Below are 16,317 nucleotides of genomic sequence, written 5' to 3'. Positions count from 1 at the left end.
AATCTTTTATCTTTTCTTTTTTATTTGTCTTAGGCTACATGCATGCTAGCAAGCTAAACTGCGGCCTTGGCCCCTAGTGGCCAAATCCAAATTTTTTTCTCTGTGGACACTGGACACAGCCCCTTACTGTACATTGCATTGGCATTGAACATTATGCTATGAGTAGTAGAAGACAGATTCTGACCTTTCTTGCCTGGTGCACCCGGAATTCCAAAGTAGCCCGGGTGGCCTTTGGCCCCCGACGGCCCCGGCGCTCCGGCCGCTCCTGCCGCTCCAGCTGGGCCGGGAGGTCCGGCTGGTCCGGCGGTTCCGGGGGCACCGAGGGCTGCCGGCTTCTTCAGAAGCGCCTCCTTAAACTCTGCTAACTGTTCTAGAGAGGCAGAGGACATCACATAAGGATCACATAATGCAGAAAGAACATTTTATTCATGATAACATACAGTACATGTTGCTTTACACAACCACCCTGCCAAATTTGACTGATTAAAAATTACGTCAAGTGTAATAGGTTTCAAAATTGTGAAAAACGAAGCAGTATTCTCTGCTCTGAAACTGTGGAGGCATGTCTCCCTTCTGCCCTCCCCCCACAGTGCTGCACAACTTCATATTGTGATGCATTGTGATGCATTTTTTAGATTGGCATGGTAGGGCCACTTCAGCCTGATTGGTTCGCGGAGCAATAAGTCGGAGCATAAGCTTCAAACCCAACATAAGGAACATGATAAATGTTATTATTTAGGATTTGGATTGAAACTAATGTCTAATACTTTTTGATGTTTACTACTATGCACATAAGACCCTAAATTACCGTACATAGTTAGAAGGTTATTGTGGATTTGGGTTTCCAGGGGCCTCTAATAGAAAAGTCTTTCTTCAGTATTGTTATAGTAGTTCAGCGATATGCTGCAGGAACTAGCTGTAGGCCTATTAGTGGGGTCTGTGTTAACCAGATATAGCCCATATTTGTAGCCTACTTAGCTCTTTTTCAATTTTCATTCTTCATCATTGTTTGTTCAGCATTCATTTGCAGCCTTGTAAATACAAGCTCACCTGTACATATCATGCACTGGGAAAATAAGAAAGAATTGTGCGCCTCTGGCTGCTCTCCATAATAATATACATGAAATAATAGCCTACATGTGGTCTAAATTGAACGTTTACTTGCAACATAATGTAGTATTACAAACTATTACATGATCGTAAACAAATTAATTTTAGCAAAGAATGCTCGGTGTTTTATAAAATGTCTGGGGTCACTAGAGTTTTGTGACGTCAAAGTGGGGTCACAAACCAAAAAGGATTGGGAACCATTGGTCGAATGTGAGAGGCAAAGATAAGGTGGAATTAAAAGTAAACATCTTCTACCTTCTACAATGGCGGAGCACATTTCACGAAGCTTGGCATCAGTCACTTTGGGACCCTGTGAAATAATGAATGAACAATGTAAAGTGATTCTTGGCAGTTACAGCCAACACTATCGATTTCTACAACGGAAGCCATTGTAGAAAAAATCCATCATGTATCTACCCCGCATTAGTAGAATGGCAGCCAGTGGAACTGTACATGTATAAGGCCAAAAACTTAATCATTTTGGCTTCAAAGTGAAAGTAAAATGTATAAATAACCTCTGTTCAAAAAAGGAGCCACAATGCAATAAGCCTCATAGAAACAAGTCCAGATCGTCTACAGTCCCACAGCGCATTTGTTTTGATGACGTAGATATCAAGTTAATTACCAGTTTAATTGACTGTTTTCACCCCTGTTTGTCTGTTTGTCTGTCTGTCTGTTTGTTTGTCTGTCTGTCTGTCTGTCTGTCTGTCTGTCTGTCTGTCTGTCTGTCTGTCTGTCTGTCTGTCTGTCTGTCTGTCTGTCTGTTTGTCTGTCTGTCTGTCTGTTTGTCTGTCTGTCTGTCTGTCTGTCTGTCTGTCTGTTTGTCTGTCTGTCTGTCTGTCTGTCTGTCTGTCTGTCTGTCTGCAGGATATCTCAGATTTGCATGAAACTTGGCAGAAAAGCAGATCATGGGCCAACTTAGCAATCATTAACTTTCCACACCCACTGGCCAAAAGGGGCGGTCCAATGGGTGTGGCCAATCATATCAAAGGTGCCTAACTTCCAAACGGATTAATGTAAGATCACAAAACTCTGTAGATAAGTAGGTCAGGGGCCAACTTCCAACTGATTAAGTGTCCATGCCCACTGGCCAAAAGGGGGGTCAGGGAGTGGGATTTGTGCCTGGCCAATCACAAAAAGGCCCCTAAATTCTAAAAGGATTCACGTAACAACATGAAACTTTGTAGAAAGGTTGGTCATGGGCCAAGGACGAACTGATGAACTTCCACATCCACTGGCCAAAATGGGTGTGGTAATGGGGCGTGACAATGGGGGTAACCAATCACAGAAAGGCACCTAAGTTCCAAACGGATTCATCACTTTGTAGAAACCCCACAGAGGAAACGTAAGCATTTTGAATATCTATCGAGTGCCCTCTAGTCTTGTGTTCATAAAAGATGTGGCTATTTATGTACATAACTAAACAATGAACCCAGAAGTTTGTTCTCCTGCCGCGTGACGTCATAAAAATTCATTTGCATATCAAAATGATTATGGCATATTAAAATCACATCTAAGGTGTGAAGATGTATGACTTTCGCCACACCATGATGATGTTTTTTTTTTTTACCACATTGTGACTGCTGCATTGCTGCATCTGCAATGTTAATGGTAACACTTACAGGTAGACCTCTGGGACCTGATGCTCCAGGGATGCCTCGCTCTCCCTCCAGACCTCGCGCTCCCATTGGTCCAGTCAAACCCTCGTGGCCTGGCTGGCCCGGTCTGCCTTCCGCTCCTGTAGAGCCTCTGTGGCCCTTCGCTCCAGGCTTAAGGTGAGACAGTGAAATATTATGGCTACACTCTGACATCAGCAGGGCTACAGTGGAGTGTCTATACTAGGACATGGTTTGCCGTGCTTGCCTTTTGGCACAGTGCCTGCCTATTGTAGATGTTTGGGGAAGTTGGGCTAGTGAATAAAAAGGCGGGGAAAAGCCATTACTAGCACGTTATCTTGCTTGTGTTGTGTTAGGTTTGGGTGCTATCCAAAATTTTCTATTGAGATGCTGTTCCGCTAAAATATCGCGATATGCAATATTACCACCTTATTGAAATCTGATCTTACTATTCAAACACTGGAGGAGACAATGGCCATTTGGCATATTTTGTTTTCCGCTCTGCTATTTCCAGAAATAGGCTGATTGTGGATGGGAACCCACTTGAAATAAAAAATATTATTTTTTAACTACAACTATGATGATGATTATTATTTCACTATCCTACCAATAGTAGATTATAGCTTCTTCTTTTTAAAGTTTGCATAATTGTGATCAAAGCAGCACATGGTGCATGATGCTCAATACTGTGGAAAATATTGCGATAATCACAAAATATTGTGATATATATGATCTAATATAATCTAATTTGTGTATATACTGTATGTATATCATTTATAATAACAAATCCAGTACAACATGCAAAATATAACAACCAATTGTCATAGATCGCTAATCTCATACAACTTCAGACTTGGTTGTCATGTGGGAAACCCTGACACTGTCACCATCACTTTTTTAACCCATTTCCTTTCTCTCTCTGGTCAGCTACTTCACCAGGGCAGAGCAGTGCCGTTATTGTTGTTTAATTTTCCCAATACCTCTCCTTTGATTCCAGGGATGCCAGGAGGGCCCTGCAACACACAGACAGAGCAAAGAGCAGTTCTTTCACAGCCGTCATGAGAGAAGTGTGAGTTTAGTCTGTAATAACATACAGTATTATAAAGTGCAACACATACCTGGTCTCCCTTATCCCCTGGGTCTCCTGTCCGGCCTGTGTCTCCCTATTCACAAAAGTAAGATGATGGGTGTGTAGAAGGGCTATTGCAACACTTATAAGCAATATGCAGATGATGCAGTGCTGTAATATCATGTATGCAGACGACAATTGTTTTCTCACCTCACTTCCTTTTTGTCCCACTGGGCCTATAGGTCCCTGGACCGACCGAAGAAAAGACGTCATAATTGTTTTATTACATCATAATATTCAAATTAATACACATAAACGTCCGATTTTTCTCACTTGATCGCCTTTGAATCCAGTATGACCCTTCATTCCTTTTTCGCCGGTGTCTCCTTTGTCTCCTTTGTCACCCTGAAAATACAGCAAAACACACAGTCACAGCTGCTCTATACAACATGTAGCACATGATCATGGAATAACTTATCAAAATATACTAAAAATATCCCTCTCAATACTGTAGGTCAAGCATTTTATAAAACGTGTAATAAATTACATCACATGGACTTTAATTCAATGACTTCATAAGGAATCAATTTAGATTATTTTTTCAATGTTTTTACATTATCTATCGACTTTGGGTTACACTGTTGTATGAAATGTTCTATGTACTGTATATTATTTCATTTATAACATTATCACTTGCATTATCACATCATGTGAGAACTTATGGATGTAGCAGTTTCTCACCTCGATACCTGGAGCACCTGTAGCCCCCAATGGTCCCTGCTTCCCTGTTTCACCCTGGAAACGCATGGTAGAGATATACAAACTTAACCCGCTGTAATAAAGGGTAATCATTTCTACATTGGATAGTAGAAATTAATTGAATACACAGAAACTTGAAACTGTAACGAAAAAACTCACCGTGGCTCCCTTGGCTCCTGATTTGCCGTCTTCCCCGGGTGCTCCGGTCTCACCCTATAGAAAAAGAGACGACTCATCACAAGACCATCCTAGTCTACTGTAACTGGTGAATATAAGAAGAGGGGGACAGATCGCATGGTGGAGGCTTCTCACAGTTTTCCCTGGAAGTCCGACCGGCCCGATGGCTCCCTCGGCGCCAACATCCCCCTAAAAACCCCAGCAGAAAGATCGATAAGTCATTTTCCTCATTCTATGCTTATTTCAAACACGGTCCAACTCGCCAAGAATGAAAGCTACAGTAACGAAGTTGAGTGGCACCACAAATAATGAGGTCCCGGCTCTACTATGTGGACATGCATCATTAAACTGAGGACAATTCCAATTACCTTTTCACCAAGAGGCCCAACCAATCCCTGCTTCCCTGGCAGCCCCTGGGAACAAAACAACAAGACAAATGAAAATCAATTCTTTGTTATTTCTTCTTTATTTGTTGATTAAATTTTTTGTGCGGAGTAGGCAATTCTTAAGCAAACAGGTCAATGAGGCAGCATCACACTTGTACTGTATGTTCATTTCCAATATCTGTACAAAAAACAGCTGAATGAACCAGCCCGTCCTCACAAGGAAAACAACAACATTGGCCGATTTTCAAGGTCGTTGAAATGGTCAATGTTTACGAATGCCACTTCGAGTGCGTAAGTCGGGAGCCGTAACCGGGAAGTAGTGACACCCTCTGGTGGTCTTTAATGTACCATCAGTCTGATATTGAAATAGCTCTTACATGTAAAGGGGGAATTATGCTCACCCTGCCGTGAAGGGCGTGTGGGTGGAGCGAGGGGCGGGCGCGTCAAATGACGTAAATTTGTTGGGCGTGGTTATTCGCTAGCTCCGTCGGGCACTCGCGCGGTGCGACATTTTTTTCCTCACAGCGCGAGCAGCGCCCGGCTTCTCTCCAAACATGTCCGCTTTCGAGCCACTGAACCCTGAACACTGAGCTGTGTTTTCGCCACATTTCTTGACCCATGTGGTAGGCTATAAACTTAGATTTGCAACTGTTCGTTTTTAGTCATTTCACCAAGTAAATGTGTTGTGTTGAGAGCATTGTTGAGAGAGATTAAAAGCAGCACAGAGTAGGCTATCAGGGCTGAGAAGTAAAAACGGCTTTCAGTAAAAACAAGTTTGGTGAGTCCTTCATGTGCTGATGTGCGGTCGTTTGAGAGTGAAAGCGCACTCAATACTGCACAGCGTTTCATTGCGACTTTTCACGGGCTGTTCTCACCATTGTACAATACATGCTGATCACTTTCTGAGTATAATGGCATCACCCCCAGCGCGAGGTCTACACGGTGACTCACGGAGACTCGCGGGGCCCCACCCCCACGGAGCTTTGCTCGAGTATAAGAGCACCTTAAGGGTGAAGGGGTGAAATTGGTGGACTGGTAAACGTCCTTGTCTTTCAACTTCCTCGTTGTGAGAGTGTAGCACTTCTCCATGACATCGAATATATATTTTTTTTTTAAATAAACAAGGATGATATCATACAGATTTGTGGCTTCTACAGGAAGATATAAACAAAATGTTGCAGGTGCAGGACAACAGATGATCAGTAGCAGGTAAAACAGTAAAGTCCGCACACTGCGTAGTAGACTTAACTCACAGTTTATTTGTAGTAAAGCATTGATGTTTGAGTCATGGCGACCTTCATCAGAATGATGAAGGTCGCCGTGACTGAAACGTCAATGCTTCACCGTGAGCGAAACGTCAATGCTTTTCTACAAATAAACTGGAGGTTAAGTCTTAAGTCTGTGCGGACTTTACTTTTATACCTTCTACAGGAAGATATACCATCGTTTCACCACTGGAATACCCGTGGTAAGTCTACCTTGGGTGGGTTATGACATTATGGCTAATAATGAAAATCTCAATGAGAATATGAACGGGAAATACTCTTCCGGAACATTGATGTCACGGAACCGTCACGTGACTGTTGAGCTCTACTGTATATCAGCAGTGACAGGTTCAGCAGGGTCTGCAATATTTCACCTAGAACTACCTTTTTGGAATTGGATTTTTCCTGCCTGTTGATTGTTTGTCTATAAATGTTTTATTAACTGCTGGCTTCAAAGAGCGCGTTCTGCTCAGTTGGTTTCCCTGGCTGCTGCTGCTGCATACTTTGCAGCAAAGGTATGGCGTAGAATTCAGGTCAATGGTGAACTGTCTCTTGAATTGTATTCTTCAAGTCAGAAGCACAAAGGTGTACGGCTAAAAAGAAAGTAGTGTTGGACTCACCGGAATACCCACGATCCCCCTGACACCGACTGTCCCAGCAACACCAGGCTCTCCCTGTTGAGGACAGTAGATGAAGAGTTTATACATAGCCTATACAACCATGTGGAATGACAAATAGGATAACACAGGGGCTTGAACCTGCGACCCTCGTGTTGATAAGCAAGGAATCTACTGCTGCACTACCCAGACGCCGACCCAGACGTGACATTTGAATTTCTTTGCGTATTAAATTGATACTTTTTATTGTTTAATATGTATTTGTTATCTTTATTTAAAGGTGCTGTTTCTGCAGTGTGTGCACCCTGGCAAGAGTCCATTGGTTAAAAAATTAATAAAGTCTGGGGGCAAGCTCAACTCGCCCGGCCGACGGCCGCGCCCATTTTTTCATGCAAATCGAAAATCTGTCTTGAGAGATTAATATCAGTCAAACGCTAATGATGAATAATGAGTGTCATGGCATACATTATGTTAGACAGTAAATGTCAGTGGGACACACACACACACACACACACACACACACACACACGCGCACCTGGCTGTAGGACAGAGTGTGTGTGGTGCGGTGTGGTGTCAGGTGTACTCACCTTGGCACCGTCAGCCCCGTCAGCTCCATCCACGCCATCTTTGCCAGCATTTCCCTGTAATGTCACACCACACAATCACACTCAGTACTAACCCCTCACACCCCTCACACCCCTCGCCTCCCCTTAAATTTCCCCTTAAGCAGTGGTGGATGAGGTACCTGAGCACCACACTTGAGTAAAAGTACAGATATCTTACCATATTAGTTGAGAAAAACAAAGTCTTAACGTATCTGATATTTACTCTTCATAAGTATCAAAAGTAATTTTCAGAATGAATTGTATGTACTTACTGTAGATATTGAAAGTGCAAGTAAATGCTATTAATAAAATAAATCAAGCAGTCATCATCGATTCTTCTCGTTCATGTGATCTGACATGCCTGGGTGTGAGTGGAAATCTTCTTGAGTTTTATAGCGGTTGGCAAACAACGTTATGGTGCATTACTGCCACCAACTGGAATGGAGTGTAGATCATGATTAATGTAACTTGCAAGCTAGGAGCAATGATTTGCCAAACCTGCTTTCTTGCAGGCTACCCAATTTTTTCAGATTTTATTTTGTAATAACGAGTAACAAAGATGCGTAGGGGAAATGTAATGGAGTAAAAGTATATCTTATTTAGGAAATGTAGTAGAGTAAAAGTGAAGGTTGACAGAAATATAAATACCGTGACAAAGTATTTGTTAGTAGTTGGGTTGTAATACTTTGTTACAGTACATTATATCACTGCCAAGTAGTGGAAAAAAGTTAAAAATCTCATCTGTGCATCGTGTACATAATTCTCCCTGTAAATCAGCATTAGACTCTTGTTTACAAAGCCTGCTGGAGGATGGAAGAAGCGACAGAAGAATATCGAATGCGGCTGAATCAATCAGTCCGATCCAATCAATGCTATCGGTTTACTCACAGTGTCTCCTTTTTCTCCCGCAGGACCCTGCTCTCCTTGAGGCCCCACAGCTCCCTGATGGAACCAACAGAAAACCATGGATTTGAAACACAATGAGAAAGGCTCTTTCAAATCATATAGGAATAAAAAGCGCAGAACTCACCTCTTCACCTTTGGGTCCCTCCAATCCCTGGCGTCCTCGGATTCCCTCCACGCCCTGAGGAAGGAAATCACAGCACATGAAAATGACATCATCGGGACAGGCCCCGGCCATCATGGAAAAACGATCCTCGGGCCGAGAGAGTTCGTTATCAATAACATCCTGCCCTTTCCCCCCCTCGTACAGTAAATTGCAAAGGTCAGAGGTCAGGATATCGAGCTGATCAAATTAAGATTGCTTACGGGAGCTCCGGGCGGGCCGGTGGGTCCTGGGATGCCGTTGAAACCGGGAGGACCCTAGGAAGAAAACACAACCGATTTATTTATCCACCAACGCAATGCTGCCTTCACTGTCAGTCTGCCTTTATCAGCATTATTGTTATGGAGAAGTGCTGTTATATGTTTACAGGCAGAGTCTGAGATTACCAACTGCCAAATGCCAGTGAAATGTGTCTTGGGTGGATAAATCAATAAAACATTTGAATGCCTCAGTTATATTGAGTTCTGTTGCAACTTCATGATGAATTATAAACCTACAAACCTCGATCTATTAAACAGAAAAACATTCCAAGGATCATTTCATATTGGCCAATATAATTAATATCAGAGGTGTGACCAAGTCAACTCAAGTCCCGAGTCAGTCTCAACTCAAGTCCAAGTCATGAATAGAATATGAATATAAAATGAATAGAAACGGATAGGTAATGGCTAGAATAGAATAAACATGAGGATAGAACAAAATTAGTTTAATTTCTATAAGTTTTGACTTCAATAAATTCAGTCATTCCATACAAATTCAGAAAACAGAATTTCAATTCAGGCATCTACTGAAAGAAATCACACAAAACACACAAGTCAAAACTTTAGAAACTTTTCAAGTCATCAAAGTGCAAGTCAAAGTCAAGTCCCATGTCACCAGAACCCTAGTCAAGTCAAGTCTCAAAGAATTCAAAGTGCAGTCCTCCTCCCCTCTGATTAGTATACTCATAGAAACATGTCACCTTACACTTTAATCCAAAAATAATAACGATATGGAGGAGCTTCAGTTTAAACTTACTTTGTCTCCCTTCTCTCCTGTGGATCCAGGGAATCCAATAGGCCCTCTTTGCCCCTACAATGAAAAAGAGGAAGTTTTTAATAGCATATCTTCTTCAGATCTTCTATAAGCCCATACTGTGTTTATGAATGTTGAAAAAGAGGCGTGGCTTACATCATCGCCCATCTTTCCCGGGGGACCCTGTGCACCTTGCAGTCCGCTGTCTCCCTGCACATAAACAAAACACCATCATTAAGCAACAAACAGAGAAATAATCACATTACGCTCTTTATATGCTGCAACAAAACAGCAGACAAGCTGTTCTCAGTGCCAACCGCTTTCCACACAGCTGGAAGCCGTTCAGTATTCAAATACACAGTGAAATCTCAATGAAAAGGAACTGTTAACGAGGTAATACTTCCTTGTGTGGAGGAGGTGTTATTTTCCTGTGTTGTAATATTCTTACATACCTTCTCTCCAGGGTCTCCGGCTTTGCCAGGCTCCCCAGCCAGGCCTTTGTGTCCCTGAGGGCAGCAAAGCAATCAAATTACTCTACATATTTGTTTTATGGCATTGATGCTGTTGTAGGAGGCACTAATTGTCTTTTTTGAATCAAATGTTTTCTCTCTCCCATTTTCTCTCCAATTGTACTTGGCCGATCCCCCCTGCTGTCCTGGTTGTTGCTCCACCCCCTCTGCCGATCTGCGGAGAGTTGTAGACTAGCACATGCTTCCTCCGATACATGTGCAGTTACCAGTCGCTTCTGTTCACCTGACAGCGAGGGGTTTCACGAGCAGGACGTAGCGCTTGGGATCACGTTAAACCCGGGTCTCCGTGGTGGTAGGGAAGACATTTTACTTCTACATTACCCAGACGTCCTGAGGCACTAACTGTCATTGCATGAGCAGCAGAGAACAAAGAAGCTGATGTAGTGTATGCGATGTATAGATTTTGAGATATTAACATTTGTTTGACACTCGTGTTCCACTCTATTTCCAATTGCTGAAGCCAATACAGGGCATCAATTTTCCTCACCTTCATCCCTGGCAGCCCAGTGAGTCCCCGTGGTCCAGCAGGACAGGCAGCCGGACACTGCACAGACAGAGAGAGAGAGAGAGAGACAGACAGACAGACAGACAGACAGACAGACAGACAGACAGACAGACAGACAGACAGACAGACAGACAGACAGGCAGGCAGAGAGACAGAGATAGACAGAGACAGACAGACAGGGAGGACAGGACAGAGACAATATAAGGCATAGAGAAGACAGGCAGACAGTCAGTCAGATCCAACTTCAATGTCTCAATTTTGAGGAGCGAATCGCTGGAGCCAAATCCAATTGTCATGCGTTCAGGAAACATTTGGCTCTATGAAAAGACGATAAAACACACTCACAGCTTCCCCACTTCCTTCAGTGACGGCACCAGGCGGCCCCTAAAACACAGCAGAGTGACATCTAAAACACAGTAGAGTGACATCTGAAACGTCCGCGAGGGTTTAGATGTCCGCATAACTCCAGTAGAGCAGAGAGTCCCAGCGTGGAGGAGGAGGCAGTGTGGAAACATACTGAGACATGCAACACAGTCACAAACTCAGAATTTACACAGAGATCTGAGCTGGAGAAGACATCCAGCTGTCAGAATAGAAGTGGCAATATAGACAATATCCTATGGAGGCTGCATCCCACATACAGTAGTACAAAATAGGGTTAGACCTATAGGATATAGCAGTTTGCCTATTTGACCTTTTATATAAAAGCCAAAATCGATCAATCACTGTCGTCCACCACTGATATGATGCAACTTGTTTGATTACAAACTGATTTATTGTAGAATTGACCTTTCATAAGCCCCGCCCCTTTTCAGAACCTATGCCAACTTTCCCCTTTCCTGTTAGACACTGTTGTAGCACGGAAGAACTGTTCAAATATGACTTCTTTGAACTCTAACTACACCTTCATACTTTAAGCTAGAACCTTCATTCAAACTTTAAAGCGCCATCTTTGATATCTTTGCCAACTTCTTCTTTTTCCAGCTAAGGCTGTTAGCCAAGGTCAAGGCCTATTTATCTCCTCAAGACCTTGAGAAAGTCATTCATGCCTTTATTACTTCCAGACTTGACTACTGTAACTCCTTGTATGTAGGCCTGGACCAGTCCTCACTTCAGCGACTGCAGGTAGTCCAAAATGCAGTCGCTCGGCTCCTAACTGGGAAAAGAAAGCGCGACCACATTGCGCCTGTGTTGGCCGAGCTTCATTGGCTCCCGGTCCGCTTTAGGATCACTTTTAAGATTTTGCTAATTGCTTTTAAGGTTCTAAATGGACTGGCCCCCTCTTATCTAGCGGATCTCATCCACATCCATACTCCATCCAGAGCACTGAGGTCGACAAACCAGATGCTCTTAGATGTGCCGAGATCAAGGAGAAAAAACAGAGGCGACCGAGCGTTCGCTGTGGCTGCCCCTAGTCTGTGGAACAGTTTACCTGTCCACATACGGACTGCCGAGTCCCTAGAGTCCTTTAAGTCGCTACTAAAGACTCACCTCTACTCCGTGGCTTTCAACTCGAGCTGAGCTGTCAGTTCGACTCCATTTTACTGTGTTTTTGTGCCCATTGCTTTATTGTTTCTTATATGTATATCTTTTGTATTTGCTTACATGTTAAGCACTTTGGTCAACTCTGGTTGTTTTAAATGTGCTATATAAATAAACTTTGCCTTGCCTTGCCTTGCCTTTTGTACTTTTTGAGAAATTGCAGTTTACGTTTTATGCTTTTTCAACCTTTATAATGGCAGCCTATGGAGCCAACCTAGAGTGCGCAATGTCACAATTCACTCTAGCTGACTTTACAGGCTGCCATATAAAAAAGGTTGGAAAGAAAAGCATAAAACGTAAACGGCGATTTCTAAAAAGGTCCAAAAGATATCTAAACGCTGAATAAGAGTAATAAGCTATTAGAAGTGGTGACCCATTTAAAGTGGAGTTTCTAGCTTAAAGTATAAAGGAACTGTCCTCCCATAGTGTCTAGTATAACAGGAAGGGAAAGTTAAACACTGAATACTTTGTGAATTTTTGGATGTAAATGGTCAATTCAAAAACAACTGTACATGAGTACAAAATATCATCTATCAGCACTCCCCTCACCCCCGCCAAATTGGTATCTAGGCCTATATCAGTCTTAAAAAAGTCATATTAGTCAAACCCTAGTACAAACACCATGGAAAATGAACACTAAATTGCTACATTTCAACACAGAAGGTTAGATCTTCTCCTTACCGCAGGCCCTGGTGCTCCAGGAGGGCCAGGAAGTCCTGGGAGGCCGAGTCCTCCTCTGTCACCCGCGGGACCCTGCCAGAATCACAGGGAACATTATCACAAAAACAACCACAACAACAACAACAACAGCATGACCGATGAATGCAAACACTACATTTTCTGGGTAGTGAAAGAACCCAGCAAGTGTTTGATGGATGACAATCGGGCCCGGCGGGGTAGGGCTTTGTCCCCTGAGTTTAATGTTCTGCCCCCTGACTTAAGTTTGATCAGTTTAAGGAGGAGGCTGCAACTCTACTGATGAACGGTAAGAGAATTTAGCTGGTTTATTTTTCTGTTGCTTTGGCTGACATGTCATGTGTTTAGACTGTTTGCATGCAGAGATAGGGTCATGCGGCGCTGTCCACGGTGCTGAAATGGAGTGGATAGACACACATCACTTTAGTTCAATCAGCCTGCTTTTCATGGTTGTGAATTAAAGAGACAAAGAGAGAGAGAGAGAGAGAGAGAGAGAGAGAGAGAGAGAGAGAGAGAGAGCTGCACCCACACAGCAACAGCATATGAGCAGAAAGACAGACAACGTGATCTGATCACTTTATTTTTTTTATTTACTGGCACTGTTGGTTGGCTATTATTTGGTTTATTTTTGCAGTCAACTAATCGTTCATTCTATGGTTTTGCTTAGCCAATGTTCAGACTGAGAGTGCTCCAGACAGTTCCAGACATTTTGCGTTGTACAAGGACACTCAGGTTTAATACTGCCTTCATTTCACCGCTGCTGTGAAATAGACGTTTTGTTTTGATTTTGAAAGAGTAGTGTTGTGTGTGTGTAGTGTGTTGTTGTTATTCAGCTTTTCAGAGGCTATTGCATGGCTAAAAAGTGCAGAAATAGACATAGCGGGTATATAACCTATGTTTTACTATATAAAATTATCTGACCCCTTGCCAGTTATAACCGCCCCCTCAGTCATTTCATCCTGGCACTGGGTTTGATGCAATGGGTGGCCAACTTAAGCAGTAATCCACATTCACATTATATTTTCCCTCTATAACTCGTATCTTAAAATTGAACTCTGACCTCAGGCCCGATGTTTCCCTCGTCTCCTGGGATGCCTGGTTTCCCTGGGGCTCCCTGTCAGACACAGACATTACACCAGTTGGCACAGCACATTCATTTGTAACCCGTGTATGAGGGCATTTGAACCAGGTTTCAGAGAGGCTGTTTACACTTGGTTTTTAAATGCGTCTTGGGTGATTCGGATCACAAGTGGATAACTCCAATGTAAGCACGTCAGTTTACACCTGGCATTAGAATGTGTCTCCTAATACGTCTCAGTGACCGCTTGTGGTCGGATCTCACTCCCCCGCTCTATCATCATCATCATCATCATCATCATATCATTATATAAAAGGGAGAAAGTCTGTCTGTCTGTTTGTTTCTTTGTTTACATTTTTGTCACTACACTTGTGTTAAGTGCTGTCCACGTGTGATCCGATCGCCCAAGACGCATTTTAAAACCAAGTGTAAACAGCCTCAATGTAGAACAGAACAAAAAACACAATCATAGCAAACACATACAGCGGGTCCTTCAGACGCTGGGCCCTGTGAAGAGAGAGAGAGAGAGAGAGAGAGAGAGGGAGGGAGGGAGAGAGATCAAGATATATTATGAATACTGAGAACGTAATACATGTCCAAATGAAGACAGACTATTGTATCAAACAGTGTAGGCAGCATAACCATTGGTTTGCCATTATTCAATCTTTTTACACAGCAACATTAGACTCAGTTCTTAGTCTCTATGTAGGTGGCGCTGTTGGCGCCGCTCACCAAACGTCTGGGAGCCGAGACTACAGCAACATTGTCAGTGTTAAATTAAGTCTGAGAGGGTAAAGATCAGCACATGCCCTTGCATCATGCACATGTCTTTATTATGACATGGAAAATCCGCTTTGTATCCATACATGCAGCTTTGATAAGAGAGATGCGTGCACTTACAGGAGCACCTGGTGGTCCAGGAAAGCCAGGAAGTCCCTGTGATCAGATAAGAAAATGTAATCAAAATCAGTTCAAATGGTCTCTGGTCAGAAGATATGACAGTTGCAGCAACTGGAGGGCTTTGAAGTGGTCTAAATGGCTACTTACTCGCTCCCCTACAGGCCCTCTGGGACCCATTGGGCCGGAGGATCCCTATAGACAAATAACAGCAAATTACACAAACATTGTAACTTTCTGCCAAAAACTACTTTTCAACCAACTATGAAGAATGCTCACATTGTATAGGCCACACACACACACACAAAGAAATCACAAAAACCTTCATTTGAATTCCATTAATTTGATTTTAAGAATTCAAAAAACTTGTTGTGGCCTCATACAGTACTTTGGCTGATTTGAAAAATGTCAATGGATTTGTGCTTAGCTCAGCTACAGTAGTACTGCTGTAAATTATAACATTCCACTGTGGCCATTAATTGGTTAAACTAAAGTAACCTTACCCCTTGCCCTAACCTAATCAGATCCCTTAACCCAAATCCTAATCTAGCTCCTAAAACGTCCCCACTTTTGGAGGTTTGTCTCATGTTTCTATCCTTTGGACCTCAGAAGGTACAAGAACACACACACACACACACACACACACACACACTGGCACACTGTATGGGCACAGATTATAAACAGTGTGTGCCAGCTAGCTATAGGAGGAAGTGATGTTCCCTACACCAGCTCCTGCTAGGCCAGGCAGGCCTCTCTGTCCAGGAAGGCCGATCTCTCCCTGCTCCCCTTTGCTGCCCTGGAAACAGACACAACAAGAGAAACGCAGAGTTATCTCCCCCCTGCATCGCCCCGCACTGTTGCTAAGAGACACAGAGGCAGCGACAGTCAACATTTAATCAATGACAGGTGGCTCGTTCTCTCAGTTATTTAGATCAACAACAACTCCAGCTTGTGTACGGGTATGGAGATGACAAATGGACTGCACAAGGCTACAACGACAGTTAACATGCCGCCGACCACCTACATGATGCAATCACCCTCTGGGCCAATCACTATCCAGTTATACAAACCTGAGAAAAGACGTTTCGAATGTGTAACAAACATTTCAAATCCGTTACATTTTTGTAGGGCTATTTGCATTGTTGGAGAGAAAACTGAACGAAAATTCAATATGTTGTACAAGGATATGTGCAGCAAATCCCATGTCGTTTAAACCAGCGGAGTAGGAGATATGAGTGCAAGGTTATCATTTTCCATTTCAACCACTGATAAGCACTGCATCCCCCCTTCGGCCAGTGCTCAAACACAGTGTTGATGTGCATCATTACCCGCAAATTTAATCAAAATTCTGCTAGATATTGCGTGACAAACGGACAAAGAAAAGA

At 43.0% G+C, this 16,317-nt stretch overlaps 1 protein-coding gene across 1 annotated transcript in view; it reads right to left on the bottom strand.

The window, feature by feature from the left end:
* col9a1c (collagen, type IX, alpha 1c) overlaps nt 1-16,317 on the bottom strand; it is a gene marked incomplete at its 3' end in the record, with an annotated part of 33,194 nt that overhangs the window by 3,531 nt on the left and 13,346 nt on the right. The window contains exons 9-35 of the mRNA XM_083645729.1: nt 15,657-15,728; nt 15,083-15,127; nt 14,936-14,971; nt 14,519-14,542; nt 14,018-14,071; nt 12,943-13,014; nt 11,065-11,103; nt 10,702-10,758; nt 10,137-10,190; nt 9,841-9,894; nt 9,688-9,741; nt 8,874-8,927; nt 8,635-8,688; nt 8,493-8,546; nt 7,587-7,640; nt 7,003-7,056; nt 5,100-5,144; nt 4,867-4,920; nt 4,714-4,767; nt 4,537-4,590; nt 4,129-4,200; nt 4,006-4,041; nt 3,845-3,889; nt 3,707-3,739; nt 2,733-2,879; nt 1,366-1,420; nt 185-370 (exon numbers count right to left, since the gene is read on the bottom strand). Of these exons, the coding sequence (XP_083501855.1) occupies nt 185-370; nt 1,366-1,420; nt 2,733-2,879; nt 3,707-3,739; nt 3,845-3,889; nt 4,006-4,041; nt 4,129-4,200; nt 4,537-4,590; nt 4,714-4,767; nt 4,867-4,920; nt 5,100-5,144; nt 7,003-7,056; nt 7,587-7,640; nt 8,493-8,546; nt 8,635-8,688; nt 8,874-8,927; nt 9,688-9,741; nt 9,841-9,894; nt 10,137-10,190; nt 10,702-10,758; nt 11,065-11,103; nt 12,943-13,014; nt 14,018-14,071; nt 14,519-14,542; nt 14,936-14,971; nt 15,083-15,127; nt 15,657-15,728 (1,612 nt within the window). The remainder of the gene's footprint in view (nt 1-184; nt 371-1,365; nt 1,421-2,732; nt 2,880-3,706; nt 3,740-3,844; nt 3,890-4,005; nt 4,042-4,128; nt 4,201-4,536; nt 4,591-4,713; nt 4,768-4,866; nt 4,921-5,099; nt 5,145-7,002; nt 7,057-7,586; nt 7,641-8,492; nt 8,547-8,634; nt 8,689-8,873; nt 8,928-9,687; nt 9,742-9,840; nt 9,895-10,136; nt 10,191-10,701; nt 10,759-11,064; nt 11,104-12,942; nt 13,015-14,017; nt 14,072-14,518; nt 14,543-14,935; nt 14,972-15,082; nt 15,128-15,656; nt 15,729-16,317) is intronic.

This window comes from Poromitra crassiceps, assembly GCF_964638095.1.
Source record: "Poromitra crassiceps genome assembly, chromosome: 11".
In the NCBI taxonomy this organism is placed as follows: domain Eukaryota; kingdom Metazoa; phylum Chordata; class Actinopteri; order Beryciformes; family Melamphaidae; genus Poromitra; species Poromitra crassiceps.
Note: the sequence above shows the minus strand (reverse complement) of the source record. Positions and strands in the feature narration are given on the sequence as shown.